General features: G+C 40.4%; 1 protein-coding gene across 5 annotated transcripts in view; it reads left to right on the plus strand.

Moving 5' to 3' along the window:
* PHACTR1 (phosphatase and actin regulator 1) overlaps positions 1–17346 on the plus strand; it is a 386579-nt gene extending 369233 nt beyond the window's left edge. For all 5 annotated transcript variants that reach the window (XM_042461661.1, XM_042461660.1, XM_042461662.1 and 2 more), the window contains 5 exons: positions 984–1039; positions 3367–3428; positions 9300–9440; positions 13098–13174; positions 16308–17346. In XM_042461661.1, the coding sequence (XP_042317595.1) occupies positions 984–1039; positions 3367–3428; positions 9300–9440; positions 13098–13174; positions 16308–16323 (352 nt within the window). In that variant the 3' untranslated portion in view covers positions 16324–17346. The remainder of the gene's footprint in view (positions 1–983; positions 1040–3366; positions 3429–9299; positions 9441–13097; positions 13175–16307) is intronic.
* The last annotated feature ends 1574 nt before the right edge of the window (positions 17347–18920 follow it).

Here is an 18920-nt window from a genome sequence, read left to right on the forward strand (position 1 = left end):
AGAGGAAGGAACAACAAAACCATATCTGAGTATTTCTTGCCTAAGAAAACCCTATGAAATTTATGGAGTTACCATAAGTTGACAGGTGACTTGAAGGTATATACACCCACAGGAGCCTGGAGCTCTTTTATTATTCTTGTTTGTTTTAATAGGACTTTGGAAGGGAACATCAGGGTGGCTTACACCCTGGAAAAGCTAGCTTCCCAGCTGCCTTTTGAACACTTCCACTGATGGAGAATATGTTACTGTTGTAGTTGAAACCAGAGACAAAACTCCTATTGAGTGTAGACCAAACAGGCTAGGACAAACATAGTCATCTTTGTTTTCCTAACACTATTTTCCCCTGCTCCATTCTAAAGTGCAGTTTGCTTTCTAGTCACCTTTTACACCCCGCTTGTTATCTGTTGTATCTCAAGTGATAGGTTAGCCAGTGAGCGAGTGTGATGCCTGTTAATTTTATCATTATGAAACTGAATAAAGCTTCTTTGGAGGAAAGTGTAGACTGAGGAGGCAAAGAAGAAGCACTATTGTTCTGGGTAGGCTAACCATGCCTAGTTGTTTTTCTGGACTGTTAGCTGCTTTTGTTTCCACAGCCTCTTTGGACAAGCAGAATACAGTCTGGAGGCTGCAGGAACACAAGAGCTAAGCTCATCATACTTAAAAGAGTTAGGAAGCTGGCATAGAAGAAGGAAATTAAGTAAAGGAATCTGCATCTTCTAACTGTCCATTGATTAGCCTGAGATGGATAGAGAAGGGGTATGTCTAATATGACATAACATGTTTCGTTTTCACACCACTGGCAAAAGAGGAAACTTACCAGCGCCTATTAAGCTCAGTTATGTCAGTAACTACCAGTATCTGTGTGAGAACAATGCCCCCTCATCAGTTTTTGCAGTTTATGAGGGCAAAGAGCCACTTTTGTATACATTGAATATTGGAGGACATGATATGGTCCAGAAACTGATCCTAGGCTTTTTCCGCAGACGACTGAGCCAGAGGCCAACTGCTGAAGAATTGGAGCAGAGAAATATTCTCAAACGTGAGTAGCTACAAGTTTAAATTCCAAGACAGTAGGAGGGCAGGGGAAAGAGGAAAAAGTATTTCAATACAAGTTATCCAGGCTGGCTTGTTTGGACCAGGGATTCCTCTTCACCTCCACTGCTCTCCCTGCTTTTTAATGCAGTCATTGTCCAAAGCAAGTTTCCTGTAAATCCGTATTTATATAGTGTGTGTATAACAACTATCAGCATTTTTCATTTAGTGATTTGGTGAATTAGAAGTACTGTAGTTAGGAAGACTCAAACCACTTGCTCATTTTTTTAACACTCCAATCCTGTGTGTGTTTACTCAGAAGTAATTCCCACTGTCTTCAGTGCGGCTTACTCCCAGGTACATGTTTAAAAGATTGCATTTGTATAGCACAACACAATGCATGTCTGCCTAGAAGCAAGCTCCATAAAACACCTAGCTAGCTTCTAGGGAAATGTGCACAGGATTTTACAGCACTGGCTAAATATCTTAAGTTACAACTTTCCAAAGGAGCCACTACCTTTTAGCCATTCTGTGTTCCCAAAGGATAATATTAAATAAGAAGACCACAAAAATCATGGAAAGGGGCAAATGGTTTATATCACAATGGGACATTTACAACATAAATTGAATTACACTGAATTGCTTCCAATCTCAGGTTGGAAAAAATACCAAATTTAACCTGAAAATGCTTAAAGATGTTTAGCTATGAATAATTAAATGGGGGAAATGAAGTTTAAATAAAATCCTCTTGCTATCAGACATTGTTCATATGCACATATATCTGAAGATAAATGTCAGTGAAATAAGTAGGGCTTATTTCTAGTTTAGTTGCTTTTAATATCAGAGTTCTTTTAAGTTGCTATTTTCTTTTAACAAAAATAGAAAGCAAATATATATCCAGACATGTATGATTTTAATGTTGAGCCTACTATGGAACTATAAATTGCAAACCAAACCAGGTTCTCCTCCATCCTTAATTTCCACTTAAGAACAATTGCAAACCTACCTAATTTCAGAGCAATATATGAACCAAAATTCAGTTATTCTTCAAAATCTGCACTTCTTTAAATTTTGTAATGAATTCCTTCAAGCAAAATGCATATATTTAAAAATGCAGATACCCAAATGCATATATTAGGGGAAAGTGCTCCCAGGAATTAAATATTACATATTAAATGTACTGTAGTAGGAAACATGCTTTAAATGTGTTTATACTGGGCAAAACTGCTTATAAAAATGCACAAAAATGGGTACAATGCTGTTTTTAAAAATCCTTAGTGTTTGGAATGAACTGAATTGATAAGATAGGAAAAATTAGAAACTGACTGAAAGTTACATATGAACTGTCAAAACTACCTTCTCTCAGACATATTTCTAGCCTGAAAAAATTGACATCACACCATAGTAAGATATGAGTGATAATAGCAATGATGATGTGCCAAACAAAAATGTAATCTAATTAATTTTCAAGGCTTTTGAAGTTCAAGAGATATATATTTGTAAACATGTCATGTCAAAAATGAATTGCAGACACACCACCATAACAACAACATCATATGGATATATTTCTCAGGTAGCTGAAATTGGGTGCAGCTCCTTGTTGTGCTCCAATTATTACCTACTTTCACAACTGTGATGGTTTTGTAAGTAAAAACAGTCTGTTCGTGTCTTTTCATTGATCACTGTGGTTGGAACAGTTTGCAACCATGGGATGACTCCATCAATGATGTTTGCAATTTACATATACTTGAAAGCGTCTTCATGGGCACTATAGATGATATTGTGAATTGAGACTAGTTTTCTAGAAATTGAGATCAAATGCATATTATGTGATGAAATGCAATAAATTTGCCCAATTGCCCATTGCCAGAGAGAATTTTCTTCTGGGTTCAGTGTTTCCAGGAGTCATTACAGAAGCTGTTCTATAAAAGCAGAATTTTTGATCATGCTGAATCCTGAGCTGCCTTCCCAGATGATATTCTTTCCACTGAGGCTAGTGATGGTATCAGTGCTTCCTTTCCCTGAAGCCGATAGACCCTACGGCACAAAGAGAGTAGATGAAAAAGCCCTGGCTCCCTGCCTAATTGCTGGTATAAACTGAGTCATGTTGAATGATAAAATTCATGCTGACACTTAGCCAAAGTGAAAAGGATTTGGACATTTTGTAAGGTGTACACACACAAGAATGTGTTGGCACCGAAGTGAAAAGTGTTCACTGTTCCCAGGGGTCCCTCAGAGGGAAGGCTGAGACTTTAATAACCCCATCTAAACACTTGCTAATGCTTGTGTATTTTACATGTCCAACCAGTCTAGAATTTTGTCAATCTTTTCCAGCACGGAATGAGCAAGAGGAACAGGAAGAAAAACGAGAGATAAAAAGAAGATTAACGCGCAAGGTGAGATGCTGTTCTTATCTCTTCTTGAGGGAAACACCAGACTCTTTGTGGGTTCTTTGTATTTTTGCTATTTTCATCTCTGGTTTGTTTTTCTTTTTTGCAAGGCAGATTTTGTTTTAAAGAGCAAACAAAACTGCACTCAATTCCTTAGAAGGAATCTTTGAAATATTTTCTTTCAGTGTCTCTTTCAAAATGCTGGAGGTGATGACACAAAGATTCATATAGTTAGAGCAGGCCTGGGTGTGCAAAAAGAGTCTGTTAGGAACTCAGTAAACTGCATGGAGCTGCGAAAATGGGATGCAGATGTGTCAAACACATGGCAGGTTCCAATGTGCCTGGTGGGTCCCAAGTTGTGTAAGCCTTATGTAGTGGGCCTTTGTTAATCGCTGGGGCCTACTGAAAGTATTTACTAATTGCTTTTCTGTCTACCAGGGCCCAAAAAGGTATAGTAAACATTATTTTTTTTATAAAAAGACGGAAAACTAATTTATTTTTTAAAAAAACAAAGGCTAGAAGCAATTATTATTTATTAAAAGTATTATTATTATTATTATTATTATTATTATTATTATTATTATTATTCAACACTACTCCTATACTGTCATGTTTCTAGTCAGATACCAAGATCTAGGGGAAACAGAGGCTCCTTCAGCTCCTCAATTTGGCATTTTAGATTCTTCCACTAATTTTCCCCCCTTTTTAATGTTCTGTTCTAGTGGACCAGAAGTCTGAGGTACAAATGAGACATTAGTCCTATTCTCTCAGTAATGTTGGTCTCAGTGGTTAGTCCATGTCACTGGGCCAGCTGTTCCAGAATAATCTCAAACAGATGTTAACATCTTATGAAGAAGAGTTTTCAGTTATTAAGTTCAGAACTCAGCCTTGGGGAGAAAGCAGGAGAAAGTCATTTTAAAAAGTCTTCTTCATGCTTGATTACTGGATTAACAGTTCATAGACTGGATTAACATTTCACAGGCATGAGACCTGTCATAGATGCTAGTAGGCAAACCAACCATTCCTAAATGAGTTCCAGGCCAGCCATGAGTTACTTTCTTGGGTTTTTTTTTCCTGTTGACTCAGTTAAGCAGAAAATGTTATAAAGAATGGGATATTAAGAAAGGTGTCACAAACTAGAGCAGGAGTGGAAAACTTTGTTGATAATGGGTCACATGGATACATTTTTCCAAACGGAGTGACATGACACCATTGGCAGTTTCGATTTTGGAGAATTTATGGCTGGGATTTTTCTCCATTGGTTTAGGGGAGGGTGAGGTATGTGGCAAGCAAAACTGCCCCATTTGAGGGGAGTTTTGCCTAGCTTGGGGAAAATTTTGTCCTGAAAATTGTCCAGATTTTTTTTTAAAAAAAACGGGAGAGTTGGCTTCAAAAAATTGAAATGTGACCATATGTGATTGGTGGGCTAAACCTTCTCCACTCTTGAGCTAGAGAATTAGAAAAGTAAGAAAATAGAAGCAGCTCTTAATGTGTATCATTTCATTTCTTATAAAGAAAAAGAGCTGGAAAGATTAGAATCCTATTTCATTGCTGGCCCTCTTTTTTTAGACACACCCATGGCTTTCAACCCCTGCCATCTTCTTTTAATCCAAAAAGACAGGTCTTTTATTTTTATTTTGTGCTATATGTTAGACTGTGCTTCTGGACACTTGACTCCTACAATAAACTGGTGTGCTGATGCAACACAGCAGAAAGTGATAATGCAATTGGACACATTTACACCTTAAGTAATGCCAAAGAACTTCTCAGCAAATGACACCATGCTTCATTCTCCACATAGTTGGTGTGGAAAAATATTATTTTGTGTTCCCAAAATAGTATCTTCACTAGATAATATTAAAATTTGAAATGGACAGCTCCCTTGACAAGCGCAGCAATGAGAATGATATATGAAGAGTGACCTTCCTTGCTGTTCACATAAATATAGATAGCTGTCTTGTGGCACAGACAGTGTGAGATTGAGTTATGCATAAATATGCCCATGAGAACAATGAAACATTAACAAAGCTAGACCTACCATCCTGCTGGCTTCCTCCATAAATAGCTGAGAGATATCTCAAATCACAGTGGTGGTGTAACAGTCGTATAACACCATCTTACATTTTGGACTTGATTGGTGGAACAATTGCCTGAAGAGGTAGACATCACTAGCATATTGCTTAATTCTGTTCTTACATGCCATTATACAGTAGCATAGCTCTGAGCGGATCCAGACAACCACTTACCCCATGGTGGGTGCTTTAACTCTCTTGTCTGGAGAATCTAATGATATGGAAGCCCTATACAGTCCAGCTGAATCGAATATGAAGATGTGCCATCACTTCTGGACTTTTGTGGGAGTATGACACTTAGTTCAAATTGTAAGACTGAATCCTATTTGTAGTCTCAATCAGAGTAGACCCACCAAGCCAGTGGGATTCAGTGTGAAGTCAAAGGCTTTCACAGCCAGCATCCATAGTTTTTTGTGGGGTTTTTGGGCTATGGGCCATGTTCTGGAAGAGTTTATTCCTGACTTTTTGCCAGGGGATTTCCCAGCAGACAGTGGATCACTAATTAAATAGACACCCTGAGGCCTTGCCAGCCAACAACAGACCATCACAAAGGTTAACATATAAATCACTTCCTCTCAACCAATATGCCACTTCTATGCCAACATTCTCTGAAGATGCCAGCCACAGATGCTGGCAAAAGGTCAGGAATAATCTCTTCCAGAACACAGCCACATAGGCCAAAAAACCCACAAAATATAATGGGATTCACTTTATGTATTTAGTCACAATTCAACAGTTGAATCAATGGATTTACCCTAGCTGGGACTGGTAGTCTCAAATAAAATGGTCTAGGAAACTGGTGCTCCATGTGGGCAGATTTACCAAGTGAGAGGTTTTTTCAATGACCAGCAAAACAACTGGTAGCCAGTCCATTCACTTCACTGGAACTATCCTTCATATAATGTTTAGGTGATAGGATATATCTTTCAGGCAGTCACAGCTCTGGAGGATTGAAAGTTATTCAGAATTCTTGCTGTTCTGTCCCAGAACATCCCTTTTGTTTCATTCCATGAAACATAGAATTTGCTGGCAACAGTGAAAAGTGCCATCTTTATTTCACTGCATTTTAAGTCTATGTTCAGCTTACAAGCTAGTCTACTTTGATCACTTGTCATCACAAAAATATAAATAGAACATAATGTTTCTGAAAGGCATTCTACATTTAAATAATATCCAGAATCTCTGACAAATAGTCAAAAGCTTTGAACTCAGTGAAAACACAGACACTTCATTCTTAATTTATAGCGTGGAGATAAGGGGAGGTCTGTTAACAATGCAAAAGGGTGGAGGATAAAATGTACCTTTGAATTCTTTACTCTTTTATCCCATCTTTGATATTTAATGTTGGGGTTTAGGGAGTTTGTTGCTTATTTGATTTAGGCTTGCATGGAAAATAAATAATTATGTTGGACTACGTGGGTGGCAACAACAAAGAAAAAATGTACTCCTTGTCATCAGGTAAAGTCTGCACTTCAGACTGAGCCAGCACTGCATAAGGTGGATCACTGTGTTACATGCATAAGGCCACAATGTAGGACAAATTTGCATGTGCTCAGTTATAGGACTACAAATATTTTTACACATTTGCTGCTTCCCACTACCACATAAGCAAAGCATAGGCTTTCAGTAGAGGTGCAAAATATAGGGGCCAGTGAGATTTGGTTGTGGCAGACTTAGAGAGAGGGAGAGGCAGATATGAGCACATCAGTAAGTGCAATGGACATGTCAAAATTGTGGTATTCTTGTCTGAGCAAAACTCCATGCTGCCTTTCCATGCAGTTCCTACTTGAAGGGCATCAGTAATACTCACACCAAGCTGGAACAAATAAATTCTCATTTGATTATACTTCATAGGTTGAGTCTCCCATATCCAGAATTCCAAAATATTCCAAAAAAATTTTCTTGGCTAGCTGAAATGGTGCCACTTTTGCTTTGTGATGATTCAGTGTACACAATCTTTGTTTCATGCACAAAATTATTTAAAATAGTACATAAAATTACCTTCAGACTATGTGTAAAAGGTAGATATGAAACATAAATGGAATTGGCATTAGCTTTTGGGCCTGCAGCCTAGTTCATATTAATAATGCTTCTGCTGGAGTAACGTGCAAACCACAAAACTTTAACACCAAATAAAACCTGTTCATCTTTAAGGTGCCACAATGCTCTCCATTGTTTTTCCTGCAGTGAAGTGACCCAGTGAGACTTGCCTCCCCCCAAAAAATGCGTGAAGAGGCAGTGCCTCAGTCCAAGTCATATGTTGAAGCCTTATGTACATTCTCTTGCCCAGCCTAGGGGCCCTGTCACATTGAAAATTATATCTCTATATTCTGCTTTAACTGCCATGGCAACTTCCTGCAGAATCCTTGCAATTGCAGTTTGTTTCTGTTCATTGTTTGCCATAAGTCATTTCCAACTTATGGCAACCCTAATGCAAACCTGTCATGAGGTTTTCTTGACAAGATTTGTTCAGAGATTTACCTTTGCATTCCTCAAAGACTAAGAGAGTGTGCCTTGCCCAAGGTCACCCAGAGGATTTACAAGGATTTACCCTGGTCCCCAGAGTTGTGGTCCAACACTCAAACCACTATGCCATTCTGGCTCTCCTTTGCCACTTAGAGAGGTGCACTTAAAATTCTCAGCTAGAGAGCTCTAGTAGTTCATCAAACTAAAGACTCCAAGATTCCATAGAATATTGCTATGGCAGTTGAAGTGGAATCATAGCATGATAATTGTGTAGTAAGAATGAGCCCCAGGTTAAATATGACATGTAAGTAATAGGTGAGATATGTTTAATTAGTCTTGATTGCTTCAGAGTATTCTGAGGAATTCAGCATCTGTTTGAAGGTTGATTGTGACCATATTTGAAGAGTGGGATATAAATATTCTAATGAAAAAAAATATTTGCACATTATTTGTTGAGATCTCTATCCTGAATATATCCATTTACTGGTTCACTGTCACCATTTTGCTTGTATAAATCTCCTGTGTATGACACTAATGGGGTCTCAGGGGCTGTGCAGACTAGTCTCTAAGGCTGGCCTGGGAGCAGAGTAAGGGCGAGGCATCCATATGACGCACGCCTCAACTACGTCCCCATGGCAGTATGACTCCACACGGTGCACAGTGCTCCTCTGGTGCTGCATTCACACAACGCAGTGTCAAAGGAGTGCCTTAAAGCCACGGCTTTCGCACCCTTACCAGGCACAAAAAGGAGCCAGTTTTTGCAGCTCCTTTTTGCGCCCTGGAAAGACCAGATTGGGGACATGGCTTGCAGTTGCCACAGCCCCAATCCAGTGCAGCTGGAGGCGGCTGCAGGGCAGTCTGTACAGCTTCTGAATCACCACTACTTAAGCCATCTTATTGAAACCAAGTGTAGCATTTATGATAACTTCTCTGCCAATGTGACTTGGGTCACCACACAGAAATACAAAAAATAGCTCAGTGCAAAGCATCAGCAAAAATATCAAATAAATATACAATCAAAACCTCAAGTAGCAAGGAGGAAAAATTGTGATGATTGCTTTCAAGTGTTCCAAAACACACAGAGAAAAGGTACTTTTTCTCTGCTTTTAAAAAGTTTGAGCAAAGAAACGATTAGGGGCCCTTTAAGAATGTTACACATTATGCATGATGAAATTACTGGCAGCTTTTTAATTAAAGGATATATCTTCAAGGTCATACATCACACAGTGTCAACATCCATCTAATATTAAGTTGCCAGGGGGGAAAAGTTAATCACCCAGCTCTTGGCCACCTAAGTAACTTGACGTTTGAGAATAACTTTTCCTCTTTGTTCCTACAGTTAAGTCAAAGGCCTACAGTGGAAGAGTTGCGTGAGAGGAAAATTCTCATCCGCTTTAGTGACTATGTGGAAGTGGCAGACGCTCAGGACTATGACAGACGGGCAGATAAACCATGGACGCGCCTCACAGCTGCTGACAAAGTAAGTGGTAGGAGATGAGAGAAATGCAGTATTAAAATCGACCATTGTTCTAACATAGGGTGGACACTGTGTTTGTGTGTGTGTTGCTATATTCCTTTGTGGATATTCTTTTGAGGGCCAGATGTTCCTGTATAAACCTGTTGTGTTTTGAGATCTGCTGGGGATGCCCTTTCCTTGATCCACCACCTTCAGGGGTACATCTGGTGGGAACATGGGAGAGGACCTTCTTGATGCCTGCTTCCCGGATCTGGACCTCCCTTGGACTTGCAACCTTCTTATTATCCTTTCATAGGCAGGTTAAGTCCTTTTTATTTTTGGAGGCCTGTGAGGGCTGGAGGCTGAAGGGGAAAGGGCCTGTATGGCTTATTGTAGCATAATAGTTCTATTGTGCTGGGCTAAATAATATACCATTCCATGCACACAGCCATTCCATGCATCATGAAAAGTATGCAAGATTGCAGAAATGTCTGGCTATGTCACCAATGTGATCCTCAAAATTATTACCACAGTGCTGAAATCCCTTGTAGTCCTCTGGAAGTGGTAGTACTGCTGTGAACATTTCATGCCTGGCTGCAGGGACATAAGCAGATGTTTCTCCAATCCTGCCCAACAGATACAGAATGGCTTTTGAGGGTGGAGGTGGTATGGCAAGCCACAGGGGCCTTTGGGCACTATAGAGGAAAGGATACTAATCAGTCTCTTGAAGCATCCAGATGAGAACATATGCATGCATGTGCCACTAACTGAACGCGAGCCAAAATCCTATAGTCCTCATCACCCGCAGCCATGCCGACTAAGGGATTCTATGGATTGTAGGCTACAAAGTAAATTTCCCACCCTTTCACTGAAAATTGAGACTGCTAAAAGAGGAGATCACTTCAGTGTGTAAAGCTGTTATAAAAATGGTTGAATTAAATAATAAGACAGTCTGAGATTGGGGCCACCTTTAGTGATGTATGCAGTCATTCCACTTTCCCAAAAGCCTTCAGACCAGATTGTTGGGTGTATCATGTCAATAGGAAGAGGTGCTTCTTTTGGTTCTCTTTAAAACAGACATCTAGCTCCAGCTGGAACAGGATTTGGTATCTCAGGACATCATCCAGTCTTTTACATCACATTGATTCAGTGAGCAAGCTAAGCATATGTTAAGCCCTCTCCAACTGAGCTAAATGGGAATTTAAAGTGCTTGATTTGGTCTGGATCATGCTATTGACATAGCAAGATGTTCTTTCATTGCATGCCCTGCAGTGCATATAAAAATATAAGAAGATGCCTGCTGGATCAATCCAATTCTCTGTTCACAAAGCAGCCAACCAGTTCTGCATAGGAGCCCACAAGTAGGACTCAAGTGTAACAGCACCATCCCACTTTTGCTCCTTAGCAATAAGCCCACAGGGGCATATCTGCCTCTGATACTGAATCTGTGATTAGTAGCCCACAGTAGCCGCATCCTCCATGAAAAGAGAAGATCACTCTGTTTTCCTCTTTTAAAAGCTGTTCCCATTAGCAGCCACCACTCTACTCTGCCTTGTGGCAATGAATTCCACAGTTTAACTATATGCTATATGAAGAATCATTTCCTTTTATGTATCCTCAGTCTCACATGATTCTGTTTCATTGCTTAACTTCAGGTTCCAGCCTGATGAGAGGAGGAGAAAAGGAATTGGATAAGAAATTCCTGTCTAATTCCTCCACACCATGCATGATTTGATAGGCCTCTTATCATGCCTTTACTTGACTTCTTTTCTCAAGCTAAACAGCCAAAAATAAGCAACACAAGAGATAATGTCATGATAGGATGTGACAAATCACTCCACGTTTGTTTGCTAGGAGAAAAGATTGTGTGCACTGTTCCGGATGGTTCACCTTTCTTGCCCTGTCATCCTCTTGCAGTTAGTGGTGTGCCTGTTCCTATTTGTGAACATCCTTTATCACATCTTGGGGAAAAGCTAAGCTGACAGTGTTCTCAAAAGAAGCCACTTAATGTAACTTGGTATTTGTCATTTGCCTGCCAGACAAGATGCAACTGGTGCCCCAAATGGATATGATAGTTTAAACATAGTCAGGTGCAGGAATCCATAGCATAGCATTGTTTACAGGATTGCCATCCTCATGGTGAAATGGTTTATTGCAGTCTAATTATTAAAGCATCATTTTTCCCTTTTCATGCAAAAATTGGAATCCTAGATGTGAATATTGGTAGAAATCCTTATTGAATTGTAGGATTTGCTTCTTAGTAAGCATTTAAAGGGAGCTAGTGTGGTGTTTTATGCAATGAATACTTGAAGGTGAGTTTGCCAGTTCCTATGCTTCATTTTAAAGGTTTTGGGTGCATAAGTTCAACAAATTTGACCAGACTGTAGAACCTTGTTAGATGGTGAACTTTGGAGTTTATTACACGGGAGGATTTTCTCTTAATTTTGAATGAAAAGAGAGTGGGGCCAGAATGCATTCATGTGAATTCGCTAGTTCAGCGAATTTACGGGAATTTGAATTGTGTTTGAACTGACTTCCCATTGCCCGAAAATAGCTTGCCTTTGCCCGAAATTGCGTGTGGTAGTCTATCATGCAATAATGTGAAACCCCATGATTGCGTTCGGACTGACTTCCCATTGCCCGAAATTGCGTGTGGTAGTCTATCATGCAATAACATTACACCCCATGATTGTGTTCGGATTGCCATTGGATTATACTTCCAATTTCCCTTGTCTGATAAACTCCTGCGTGGTTACTCTAGCAAGCTACTCATCTAGAAGGACATCTTGGAAACATTATCCATTTGAACTTCAAGTATGTAAAGGGATAATGTAGCACCTTTGGTATAACTGAGTGGAAAATGTTGTGGCATAAGCTTTTGTACATTCAGTCTACTTCAGATGCAAGGAAGTAGGAGGCAGACTGAGTCTACAAAAGCTTATGCTGCAACCTTTTTCACTCAATTAGTCTCGAAGGTACTACAAGATCCCTTTCCATACTGATATTCCAGACTAACATGGCTGTGTCTCTGAATTCAACCCTCATTTGGACTTTGTTGTTGTTTATGTAGTTTATGACTTCCATTGACCCAATGCCAAATCTGTCACAGGGTTTTGAGGGCAAGATTTGTTCAGTGGGGTTTGCTTTTGCTGTCCTCTGAGACTGAAAGAGTGTGACTTGCCCAAGATCATTCAGTGGGTTTCCATGGCCAAGAAGGGATTCAAATCCTGATCTCCAGAGCCATAGGCTGTTGCCACACTGTACAATTAATGAAGTTTGACAATGCTTTAGTTGCCATGGCTCCGTCCTGTGGACTTCTGGGATTTGTAGTGTGTTGTGGTACCAGGATCCTTGGACAGAGAAGGCTAAACAGCTCACAAAACTACAGATCCCAGCGTTCTATAGCGTATGCAGCCATAGTCCAACACTTAACCCACTACACCACATTACTTCCCCTACAGCTCCCCAGATCCTCCAGCTCCCCTGTCTCCTGGAGTTGTAGTCCAAAAAAGTAAAATTTCTAAGTTCTGTCTGCAAGGCATTGTTACTTTTGCATGATTTGCTGACCTTTTCTAATTGCAGGCATCATTTGGGACTTTCCACTGATCATTTAGAAAGTGAAATATGCTTACATTTCTTCTCAGCAGCATAATTTATGTATGTTTTTGTTGTCATTTGCAGGCTGCAATCCGCAAAGAGCTCAATGAGTTTAAAAGCACTGAAATGGAAGTTCATGAATTAAGCAGGCATTTAACAAGGTGAGAAAAAACTTTTAAAAAGAAGAAAGAACTAGTGCTGTTTTCTCCCCATCAACCTTAATCCAGTCCTTAGTCCAGCTAGAGTGGACCTGATGAATCCATTGCTGAATAGTTATGTACATCCCGTTGAGCTAATAGGTCTGCTCTAGTTGGGGTTATGTGAAAGCCTGACCATTTTTTAAAATTAAAATTTAATCTTGTGTCATTACCAAAGAAACTGAACATGCAGTGAATAGGGTGGTGTGGGGGCACATTGGGTATAGATAGGCAACTTTGTATTCTTATCCCCACCCAAGAGAATGAAGTTGGCCAGTTCTGATAACTATATACTAAAGTTTGGAAATGTTCCTTTTTTGGACTGCTGTTCCCAGAAACCCTCAGACAGTGTAGTCATTAGCTATGCTGGCTGAGGTAATTCTGGTAGCTCTGGTCCAGGTAAATAATTTTGCCTACTTCTGGCACACACACAAACACACACAGATCCACACTCATTGTGTGAGCTAAACAAAGCACGTAAACCTGGAAGTGTGGCTATCAGTTCAGACTCACTCCAACACAGGAATGCCCTACAGAGATGTAACACATAAAGTTTTGTTTTGTTCTATGAGGACCTTCAGCCACCAGTTTCCATTTTGTTCATGTTTCAAGTTTCGTTGGAAGTGTTAATGGAGTTGATAGGTCAGGGTGGTTGGATACTGCTTCTTCATCAACCATTCTGATGGTCCCTTTATCGTAGCCAAAAAAGATACGGAATGTACTTAGAAGACAGTCATCCTCAGTAAATCCCCATCATAAAATCATTAGGAACATAATGATCTCTTATGATAATGAATTCTGCCCAGCCTAATGTCTTATTGTTGCTTTTCATGTGTGGCAGATAAATTAGTTCTTGTGCGAGTGAGATAAATCTTGTGTCAAAGAAAAGGTGGTTGCAAAATGAAGTTCTGTGGACCTCACAGTATAGCTCATAAAAGAACACAATAGATTTGTCTGCAGATCATTTTCTGATAATTGTATTGTATTATTTGCATCGAGGTCATCTAGGACACTTTCAATGACTAGATATAAATTGACTAGATACTGTAACCTCTGTCTTCCCAAGAACAGAATGTGGTGGCTACCCTCCCCCTTTTCCACTGTGCTTAATGAAATGAGATCTTCTGTCCACAGAACTCTCTCTCTCTCTCTCTCTCCTTCTCTCTTTCTCTCTTCCATGTGTCTCAGGGCTGTTTGGACATTAGGCTTAAACTGGGTATTTCAGATGCAAGGATCTATCAGGAGTCTGAATGGCTTTAAAATCTAACAGATTGTAGACTTGTGAAGACTCTAAACCAGCAATGGCTCCACCACTGAGCCACCCCTTATTGCAAGTTGCAGTATGCAGAAAATATCTTCTTCCTTTTAGGAAATATGTCACTTCTAGAAACAGGGAGAAATTGTGTGTATCCCTCCAGGAAAGATATACAGGTTCACTTTTTACAGTTTACAATTTCCAGTGGAAAGGAAGATTTTACTCTCCAAGTTGTACCATATGAAGCAGATCTGAGATATGTGGTAGAAAGTACCTACCATACAGGTTGGTTCTTAGAAAGGGATTGGCCACTAGTTTCAAGAGCCCACTCTTACCTGTCCTTCACACCTTATCTCTACCACAGCTGACTCATTATCAGTGCCTTATTTCTCTTCTTGCATCTGGCCCTCAGGTTTAGTTTACATGAGCAGCAAAAGTTTACTAAGTTGACACCAAGGACTCTTCCGCACAAGCCTTATTCTCATGGCAGTCACACTACTAAAATAAAATGGAAACTTCTGTTCTCAAGACAGCCATCATTATTCCTCTCATTTGTATGACCAGGCCCACTGCCCCCATTGTACTCTCTTCTTCAGACTCCCTTAACTATGCCTCCCAGAATTATGCATGCTTTTTAGGTCTTTTTAAAAAAAACACCAGTTTTCCTCCCAATTCCAGAGCTCTGCTACCATGACTGAAGTCAAAAGAAAGAAAGAAAAGACATGAGGAAAATATTAAATATACTAAAGGTAATCTGGAATAGCAAGTGGGAGGCAGACACTGAAACCATGTGACTCACAATAATACAAGTGCTCCAGGAGTGACGTTTTGCACCCAGGGACTTGCGTGATTAACAGGTCATTGATGGGTTTCCCCTGTCAATGAAAAGGGATAAGTCAGGACAATACAGCTATGGGCCAGATGTGGTGTTGTGCGATGATGCACTGTGGCCAATGCCACTTCTTTCCTGTTGTAATCTCAGGCGCGTTACAGACCGCTGAAAAGCGGTGGCCTGCACCCTCCCCTTTCCCCGCCGGATCAGGGCCTCAGTGGCCAGAGCGGCAGCCGCTGAGACCCCAATCCGCCGCTTTCCAGGCCGCAGGGAAGCAGCAAAAGGCCCCTTCCCCGAGGCCTGGAAAGGGGTGTCCTTGGGGCTTGAAGCCCCAAGGACACCCCGCGGTAGCGGGGAGGAGGAGAATTCTCCCTTGCGTCGCTGGGCGCAGCCATCTAAAGGCTGCACCCAGCGACGCAAGACCAGGAAGGAGCTCCGTTTCGGAGCTCCTTCCTGCTCCGACAAAAAGGCGTACTAAGCGCCCTCGTTTGGCACGACGGCGTCGCATTCGTGACACCATCATGGCGGCCCCCATGTAGTTGGGGTGCTACCATCTTGTACGTCCTCAGGATGTATTAGGCTTGGGGGCGTCAAGAAGTGACACCCCTTTTTAAACCTAGGACGTCCTGAGGACGTCCCTTATGGCGGTTTGTAATGCGCCTCAGTTTAAAGTCACATGTAGTAATGTCCCAAGAGAAAGATCCTTTTACTATGAATGCAGGATACATTTCCATTTATGTGGCCCACATTCTAGTTCTCGGGCCTCTGTACAGTATTTGTTCCCATACTGTAAATTCTTCAACATCTTACAGCTTATTGTGGACTATGCAGTTATTGCCTCATTGCTAATACAAAATGCTATGAAGCTCATAGACTTTGTTGGCCTTATTCTGGTCTGAGTATTTCAACGGTGCCATCTCTTGGCCTGGTGTCAACAAATCTGTTGAATTCCTTGTCCAAAATCATGTACTAAACATTGCTGAGAACTAATTTTTCCCTTTTCATTATAGGTTTCATAGACCGTAAAAACAGAGTGTTCCACCGTCTTCAAAACGTAACTGAAAAGAACCACAAGTGCTGGTATTGCTCATCTCTCTGTTACATACAATGTAAATCTTCTAAACTGCCTTTTTAAAATAAAACAAAACAGAAGGAAAACAATGTTTTCCTCTGCTGGGTAGAACTACCTGTTGGCACAGCATTCGGCAACCGAAACCACCTATGGCAAGAAAAATGGCAAAAGATGGCACTTATATTTAAACCCATGCTGTGTGGATTCCTTCATACACCCCCAAGACCTGCTGTTCATTCATATTGTCTTTTCTTCAGTGATCTGCTAATCCACATCAGGCATTTTTTCATCTGACTCCAAAGAAAGCTGAAGTCCTTGGTGTTGTCTTGGGCATAAACACATTGGACAAAATCTCAAACAAGGCCTGTCGTCCTTCTGGGTCAGTCCTTCTACTGAACACTTCTGTCTGTCTGAGAGCACCTTAGAAAGATGAGAGGGGATACAAAGACCCACTCTGAGGAATCTACCTGTCTTTGACAATTTTCAAGCATCATCCCTGGAGGACCTCTGGCTGGCTGTCACACATTGATTTTGTGAGGGAAACGTAAGGAGGATTCCTCACCATCCATCTCTTTCATTCAGTGGACTCCTTTGCTGCAGAAAACAATTTTTGAAATTACTCCAACTACAAGGATACTTGTTAACAAATTTATTGTTGCCACCAGAACAGGATGGGTTGCCTTCTACCTGGTTTGGGTACATGCTGTCATTTTTCTCTGTGTGGCATGGCAGCTCTGCATATACGGCACACTAATGTCCTGCAGATGTTACCAACCCTAAAAAAAGCCTCCTTAAGCTACTCCCCTCCAGCATTGTTGGACTACAACTCCCATAAAAACCCCAGCCAGCACTGGAGTTGTAATCCAACACAGCTGGAAGGCATTAGGTTGAAGAAGGCTGCTAGAAGGTTCAAGGCAGAGACTTAAACTCAGTGGTAGGGCCAATTTTACTTTGTATGCATGATTTTTTTTTTGAAAGCAGGGACTTCTGCTAAGTTGAACACTACCTGTTGTAAATAACAAAATATACTTTTATGAGTGGTTCAGCAAGAAGCTGAGAACCAAAACATTTGGTAAAAGCCTAGAGGTGGGATTGTCTTTTTTGGGTTTCATTTTTTTCAAGATACTAGTTCCTCTTTTACCTAAGTAATCCTAGCACATTGGAAAGCATTATGAGTCCAGTCCATCAAAGCACTTTGATTAATCCTCAGTGTATTTGAGTCAGATGAAGTATATCTGAGTATGCCTTGTAGCCATATACCTGACCCTCTTTCATCAGCTAAGCCCTTATCTATATTCATCACAAGCAGTTATGGTGATTATGGCTCCAGTTCATAGTCTTCTCCACTGCTGGAAGAAACTTAATCATACTTGGTCCAAATTGGTCATACTTTGATTATAGCCATTGTTAAGTTAATCATGCTTGATTTGATTGATTTCAGCAATTTTAGTGGGTTTTAAGATTGATTAAGGGTCAAACTACACATTATTCTAAATCTTATTTGTCGTCCCAGCTAGAGGAGACCCATTGAATCAATTTTTGAATGGTGTGTCAACAGTTATGTAAACTCCACTCATTTTGTATGGCCTACTCTAGCAGACACTATCCAGGCCAGTAGATTGAACACACACGGTATGCTGCTTTGAGCCAGTTTCTTACACTAAAGTAGATGTGTACAGCCCTGACCTGCATAGTTTGGACTCAGTGCATGCAAGTGTAGGGTTAAACCTTCCTCAACTGCTTTTTTATTTTAAAAAAAAGTAGGCAGGAGAGGGGAGATTTAAAAAGGAAGAAAAACCACCAGTGGTGCCAAACCTATCACATTTCCCCTACACAAACATTGGGCACATTCTAGGTTGAGGCTGCCTAGGTTACTCTAGACTAAGGAAAAACAGGAACCAAAGTGTACACTATGCCTGAATATTATTGTTCATTTTAACTAGAGTAGACCTATTAAATCAATGGGATTTCCATATGTTTTGATGTCTTTCAGCATTTGGTTGAGAGAGTCTGGTTTGAACTAACCAATAATATACAGGACTATGTGTTCAACACAACATGTAATTTGACCCTCACTCTGGATCCAGCCCACAATCTTGATAATGAATACTGACTTGTACAGTATTAGAAAATATGTTCAGCAAAGCATTGCTTTTCATTTAGAGCAGAACAGCTGGCAACCTACCTTCTCTCTTTGTCCTATGAAAAAACTCAAGATAGAATTGCTTTCAAGAAAGGGCAAAGTGTATCATATTGTGACTATCTTGAGTTACAAAAACCCTGTTCTTCACTTAGAGTTTGTGTTTGTCCAGAGCAAGAGGCAGGAAGGTGACATTAAGCGTTGGGAGCTGAGTTTCAAAACTATGGGTTACTCACTCTAAAATTATCTGGAGAAAATGACATTGCTCCTACCACCAAGAGTTTCCTGCCCATAAATAAGTAGGCACATACCTCAGATGCAGAGTTCCAAAATCACTGTTTAGAACTGTAATTCATTCGCCTTTTTGTTATTCTAGGATAGGTGTGTGTAACCCTAATCTAGATTAAGACC

This window comes from Sceloporus undulatus, chromosome 4, assembly GCF_019175285.1.
Source record: "Sceloporus undulatus isolate JIND9_A2432 ecotype Alabama chromosome 4, SceUnd_v1.1, whole genome shotgun sequence".
NCBI lineage: Eukaryota > Metazoa > Chordata > Lepidosauria > Squamata > Phrynosomatidae > Sceloporus > Sceloporus undulatus.